Source organism: Mytilus edulis, chromosome 7, assembly GCF_963676685.1.
Source record: "Mytilus edulis chromosome 7, xbMytEdul2.2, whole genome shotgun sequence".
Taxonomy (NCBI): Eukaryota; Metazoa; Mollusca; class Bivalvia; order Mytilida; family Mytilidae; genus Mytilus; species Mytilus edulis.
In genome coordinates, this window is record NC_092350.1 from 41,234,806 (window position 1) to 41,242,048 (window position 7,243).

The 7,243-nt window shown below is 32.4% G+C and overlaps 1 protein-coding gene across 1 annotated transcript in view; it reads right to left on the reverse strand.

The window, feature by feature from the left end:
• LOC139483127 (transforming growth factor-beta-induced protein ig-h3-like) overlaps positions 1–6,999 on the reverse strand; it is a 29,352-nt gene extending 22,353 nt beyond the window's left edge. The window contains exons 1-6 of the mRNA XM_071267160.1: positions 6,809–6,999; positions 5,883–6,091; positions 5,118–5,304; positions 4,485–4,583; positions 4,065–4,178; positions 3,623–3,750 (exon numbers count right to left, since the gene is read on the reverse strand). Coding sequence (XP_071123261.1) covers positions 3,623–3,750; positions 4,065–4,178; positions 4,485–4,583; positions 5,118–5,304; positions 5,883–6,091; positions 6,809–6,947 — 876 coding nt within the window. The 5' untranslated portion in view covers positions 6,948–6,999. The remainder of the gene's footprint in view (positions 1–3,622; positions 3,751–4,064; positions 4,179–4,484; positions 4,584–5,117; positions 5,305–5,882; positions 6,092–6,808) is intronic.
• Positions 7,000–7,243: the final 244 nt, after the last annotated feature.

Below are 7,243 nucleotides of genomic sequence, written 5' to 3' on the forward strand. Positions count from 1 at the left end.
CAATGATCAAAGCCCATACCGCATATTCAGCTATAAAAGGCCCCGAAATGACAATGTAACCACTCGACCACCGAGCGCCCATCACTTTCACCCGAAATTGATTAAAGGATATATGGAATGAACCTGAACTCGGTGCATTACATTTACGTGCAGCTTTTTCTCATGTTTTTGTGCATATTTCACAGTTTCAACTATAGATGATTATGGGTGGATTCTTGAGGTCCAGCGGCAAATTGATATGTGCATATTCGTTCAAGAACTTATTAATATGATATGAATATAAACCCTGTTTTGTACTAGACTGACACCCTGATCCGGATTTTTTAACATGCTAGTTCAAAAGGTAGCATTCCGAAGGAAGCTTTTATATCACCTTACCCGGACATAATTTTGTGATTCCGAGCCGACCAGCTTTTGCTCTTAATTCTTAATCCCGCGGCTTATATAATTAGCTGGGAAGCAGCATGTAAATATGAATTTTAAAGTCTTTGGTTTTGACCCGGCCGCGGTTCGAACCCACGACCTCTCTCACTCAAGGCGAACATGCTACGACGAAAGTACCACCACTAGACATGCAGTAACCCGCAATATGAAGGTTTCGTGGGAAGCCGCTCATATACTAGTATACACTTTAGACTCAATTAAACAGGGCTAACGTACCGACCATTGATTTTTTTTATGTGAGTGGGGGGGGGGGGGGGGCAAGTTGTTTTGTATATTATGTTTGATTCTAAATTTCTTGAAATAGATTTTATCTATTTCAAAAGGGAAGCGAAATAGTTTGTTTCCATTTAAAATGAGGTAAAAATAAAACAATGATGAAACTTATTTATTTATTTATTTCGAACAAGGAAATACACGTGCTCCTTCCCTCAAACTAGAGTCGATGTCTAACACATTTATTTATTAATATAAAATGTACAGATTATCTGTTTAAGCTTTGGATACAAGTATCTGACAACACGTCATTTTATTTTCTGTCCTTGTATAAGCCTTCAAATTTTTGAAGGTGTGTATCAATCCAACAAAACCAGAGAATTGAGCGTTTTTAGTTAAGAAATAATTCCTTCATGACATGCTCTATACTCATTTTAACATGGGTAGGTATTATATTTGTCGATATTTTACACTGAGCGTTAGCGAGGTGTAAAATGTGGTCAAATATAATGCCTACCCATGTTAAAATGAGCATAGAGCATGACACGAAGGAATTATTTCGATTCTAATAGGACAAATACAGTATTTTTATAGGTCGAAGCGTACGAAAATACCGTAAAAGTGTTTGGCTTTTCCCGTTTCCTCCCCGAGGAGTGTGCATTACATTTTATATTTGATTAATTTAAAAACTTCGGGTAGATATAATGTTGTTTTATAAAATGTATAATAAAAGTTTATGCTAGCTGCTTAAATGTAAACATTTTAAAGGACAACGATGTAAATAACGGTAATGTACACAGTAAGTTCGTTCGCATGTGTCAAACATATTTTTTATGCTCATTAGAACACGGCTTTGTTTACAAAGCGTAATAAGGACGTCATATAAGAATCTGATCAGAATGAACTTAAAACACTGCATTTATTTATTTTTTACTGAGACCTGTTGTTCACTTACAGATAGAGAGTGGTGTTTTGAATTTTTCAAAGTGAAGATTTACGGCAGCGGCTTTTAATATTTTGCGTTTATCCTGGAAACATAATAGATTAATAAAAAAAACAAATAGTTCAATGTGTCTGAATTATACTCTATAGTAAAGGTTCTTTTTGGGCAATTTTGGCTTTTCAGAGTTTTGTTGTTTTATTGGCTATTATCTTGATAACTAATAATAGAGAAACCTTTTCTTGCAAGGTATAGACAAGAACATATATAATCAAAGTACTGACGTATGAAAGTTGTTTGCGACTTCAGGGAACTTAGTTTGGATTTGCCGTTTGTGGTTTCATTAATATTTACCACACCTTCATTCAATAATAGCATCAGATGAAAAATTCTCTGCGAGAAGAAATTGTTGAAACTAAATTTTCAGGTTTTAACAATTCAGGTGAGCGAAACGAGGCGTAAAGATTGATGGCTACGGTTGACGAAGAATTCGCCAAAAAATTATACCGCGGCTTTTTAACTATATACAATTGAATGCCACTTTTCCATTCTAAAAATGATAAAATGAAAGGCCCCCTTTATTTCTTCCTATCTATCCCCTCTTTTTTTTGGTTACAAATGACCGTTTCCTTATATGAGTCATTACTCTATCAGAGTCCGATTTTTTCCCAATTGTTTGTGTCTATCATGAGAATAATTATATAAAGAGAAACTCGAACAGCTAAAATGATCAGAAAGGCAATATTTACATAAATGAAAATACTAAACTTCGTGTATTATCTTCTTATAGAAAAAATGCTAACGTTAGGTATACCGAAATTGACAAATATAATGCCTTCCCTCGTTAAAACGATCATAGAGCATGACATAAAAGAATTATTTATTAAATTTATTAACCGTAGACTTCGTATGTTTATTATTAAAGACCCGTCGATTTAAACAAAACTTTGCAATCCATATATATTTTTACAATTTTTCAACAATATCAGATGTGATTTTTTGCATCTTAAAACGAGGTACTAACATGCCAAGGTTTATCTCAAGTTTCAACCATTTTCCAAACGGTAGCTACCGTGAGATTTGATCCTAATTAGTAGTAACGGTTACTCCGCAGAAGCAGATCGGAATCAGTTATGACGTAGACAGTAATCATTCTAATCGTAATCGTGTTCATTGACCATAACGACGATGAAAGCACATCATATAATGACGTTTCGACATCATATAATGAAGAAAATAAAACCACATAATATAAGATTACAAGCACATAATATAATGACACAAACACATCATATAAAGATATTTGCACATAATATAAGGTAAACTGCACATCATATAATGATATGTACACATCATATAAGTATATTTGCACAGCATATAAGTATATTTGCACAGCATATAAGTATATTTGCACAGCATATCAGTATATTTGCACATCATATAAGGACCTTTCAACATAAGATAAGTATATTTTCACATCATGTAAGAATGTTTGCACATCATATAAGTATATTTGCACATCATATAAGTATATATGCGCATCATATAAGTATGTTTGCACATCATATTATGATGTTTGTACATCATATAATGATGTGTGCACATCATGTAATGATGTTTGCACATCACATAAGGATATTTGCACATCATATAAAGACGTTTGCACACCATATGATGACAAGTGCGCATCATATAAAGGTGAATGCACATCATATAAAGGTAAATGCACAACATATAATGAAAAATGGGCATAATAAGACAGTGTTGGCGTTCCATAACTTTTAGTTTTATCAATTGTTATCATGCAATCTTGTGGGGCAACTAGACGAGAATGGAATTAATAGTTTCTACAGATATCCAGTTTGTTTGAATAAACACTAATTTCCTGTGAATTTAAGTTTATTAAAAAGTTTAACAAATATGCGGTAGTAATATCTTACCAGCAGTTAACATATCAACAAATAAATACTGCATATATACAATACATTTACAATTTAACTTAATCAATTGCATAGTGCAAAGTTATTTTCCAAATCCAAGGAAAAGCAAATATCTGGCGGGAATTAGAACGTGATCAATGACATGAACAACTCCATTTGTGGCGGCAATATCAGCCTGTGTTACTTTTCCATTGTTAATTGAGATTCCTCCACCTGAAACAAAAAAAAATATATTTTAGCTAACAATATGCAATTTACTTAAGTAACACATAGCATTTCAAGCAAGTATTTAAGGTGATATTGTATAATGTACATTAAACCCGATTCATTTAGTGTTCCTTCAATTCGTTTTATACGGTGATGCGAATAAGTAATAGATGATGAGAAATTCTTTTTTTATAGACATCCAGGCCCATATTATTACTTTTTTCTAATTGTGTATGCATTTTTACCGCTTCTTATATTTTTTTTTAATTTAATCAACAGGTGTCATGTTAGATTAAAATGTATAATTTTAAATTCCTTACCATATGCATGTACACGAATTGTATCATGATGTCTGTCCAGTGTTCTTAGAAATTCTCTGTTGTACAGACCAGCTGAGTATTCTGTGTGTGGTACTACATGATATTCCAAAATTTCTGCAAAGTAGAGTATATACAATATTATAAATTAAAATTGTATAAACAAGTAAATACCACCAAATCATAGTACGTCACATCCAGTTTCATTGCATACGAAAAAGGGTCGAAAAAATTTTCCCTTGAATTTGACGGTTGTAGGAAATTAAATTATTCATTTCATTGCTGTAAAGAGGGAAAGCTAAATAAACTATGATCTGTATACAATACAATTTTGCAACTATGTGGAAAAAAGAAAATCTTTGACTCATCCTGATCAGTATTTCTCTACTTACAGTAAATAAATATTCTTAAGTAGGAACATACCTTTAAGGAGGCCTTTATTTGAGGTTATTCTGCGTAAGAGAGTGGATCCAAGTCTTGCAAAAGCAGCGTTTGTTGGTGCAAAAACTGTCAAACCATCACCTGCAAATAATATCAAAACGAAATTATAATAATAACAGTGTTTAAATCAATATATATTTATTCGAATAAAATAGATATAGGCATACATCAATGAGACAAACAAAACGCTTAAAGATACATACTTAAACATATAATAAAATCAGTTAAGAAAAACTTTGTATCTCTAACAAATCATTTCAACACCACTAAACACTCAAATTCACCAATTCGTTAACTTATGAGGGGCAGTGGCATCACAGACGTTCTAACTTGATCTGTTTTTGTGGTAATAAGCTCTGGGAATAAGTTTCGGAACATTTGGTCATTCAAGTTAGAAAACGCAAAACCAATGATGAGGGATTTACACAAATGTACGTACGGACCGACCTAACGCCTTAAAGCCCCTTCGCAACGGCGTAGGCATAGAAAGAGAAATATAAGTCAATCCCCTCCTTAGTTTGAATACCTGTTTTTCAATCCCTTATGTTTTAAAGTATTAAAGAGCTTTGTCAATCTATAAAACTGTCACGCACTCATTATGAACAACTGACATACCTTTCAGTGCACTTGCAAGTCCTACATCCTGAACCTGGGCTAATAATGTGCTGAGGTCGCTGGTTCCAACAACCAAATCCACAATGTCTCCCGATGGTGGCATCATGACCTTCTCAATGACATGGATGATTCCATTTGATGCAGAGAGGTCGAATTTTGTTATCTTTGAACCCTCAACAGTAACAGCCTATAAAATAAATAAGATCGATTTATAGATACTTTAATGTAACATTTGTCTGTTCAGTTTTCTGTGTAGTGTTGTATGGGCCGTCGGTTGTCTGTTATTTTTACATTACTTGCTCTATGTGTTGTCACCTTTTCTTTGACTCTTGTTTTTAAATTCCCACTTTGATAATACCTTTTCGCCAAGTGTTAGTGTAAAATATTAGGACTGTCTGTCTATACAAGTATTTCTCTTAATATTTTGTTCGTTTTAATCAATTCGTTTAATCAAAATGTGTCTAAACTGTAAATAGGAGTACTACGTGTAAGACAAATTACATCAACAATGTTTTTAGTTTATGATAAAATGCAAGAGAAAAATAATTTTTTTAGCATTGCTTAAATATCGGAATAGATAGTTTGCGATTCAAAATGGTAGACACAATTATATACTTTCATTTAAACTTTTAAATTGATTTGAGTATGACCATTATCGGGATCAGTTCAAACATCTAAATAAGAAGCTACGATAGATTAAACTAGAGATGAAAACATCTTATTATAGAATTTGAAACCATCTTATTTTTTCAGAAGTGTTCTTACATGATTGTGTGAGTATGTATTGAATCTGATCTTTGTTCCTGCTAAGGTTTCTAGTTGAAGTTCATTTTTGGCTGCTGTACTTGGAATAACACCTTTGACAACGTGGTATTTCAAGATTTCTGCTAAAGCTGCAGTATCTTTCAAAAGTTCTGCTTCAGTTCCAACGGCATTAAATGCAGCATCAGTTGGTGCAAAGATTGTGTATGTTCCTGTACAAAATACAGAGTATCTGTTAACACAAATTCTAAAGACTATATTTCTTCTTTGCAGTGAAGATAATTCGTTAAACTAGTTAACTGATTGCGATGTCTAGTTTTAATTCAAAAAATCATCAATCAATCATATTTTTATCGAACAGGAATACCAAAATAAGTAATAAACTACAACTTAGATGGATATTGAATCTACCTATTTATTCAATTTATTAAAAAATAATCAGCATATATCTGATAATGAAAAATATCAATAATAAGAATTAATGGAAGGTATAAAGTAACTCTTCTAAACATTTAAATATAGCTTTTGAAAGTTATTTTTAATGCAGAGTATTTTGTTTCGAAGGTTTGATGTAATAATCAGTTGGAGCCTGATGCTGAGACATACAATTTTAAGCTTTTTACAAATTAAAGTATTCAGGGAATTTCCTAACACAATACTTGTTTTATCCTTTTCTGTGTTGCCTATGCAACATCTCTCACCAAATGAATTCCTTATGACCACCATAATCAACGTTAGTTAGCTATTAGCTTGTATAAAAATAAATGTGGTGTTTAAACTATGTTGAAAATAATGAATTTCTTGAATTCAAAACTATTGTATATTTTATTTAACTTAAGCATTGGATTATATAGGGGTAAATATATCCATAAAGGACAGCTGAGCAATACTTTAGTTTCAAAATACTGTTTATATAATCCAATACATACCTGCAAGTATAGCAGGGGCCAGTCCAGCAGCTGTGACGTATTTAATGAGTAAACTTTCTCCATCAGTTTGGAGAACCTCGACCAAATTACCACACCAGACACTACCGACTACACACAACAGACCAAGATACTTAAACATGTTAGTATTTACAGTATATCAAATGTTTAGTTCCAGTGAGAAAACATCGGTTAAAAACTTGCTTTTATACCATCATGTTAGGTAATTATGCCACACAAACTAAAATTAACGTGGTAACCATGATATTCAATCTCGTGTTTGACCATGCTTGATAAGAAAAGTTTTGTATTGATGTTTATATAAGGTGACCACTATATTTTGACCGAAATTTGTATTAACTGTAGAAATTTAGTAGAAATCGAAGGTACATACGTACGGTATGAATGTCAACTAATCATGTAACAAATTATACACTA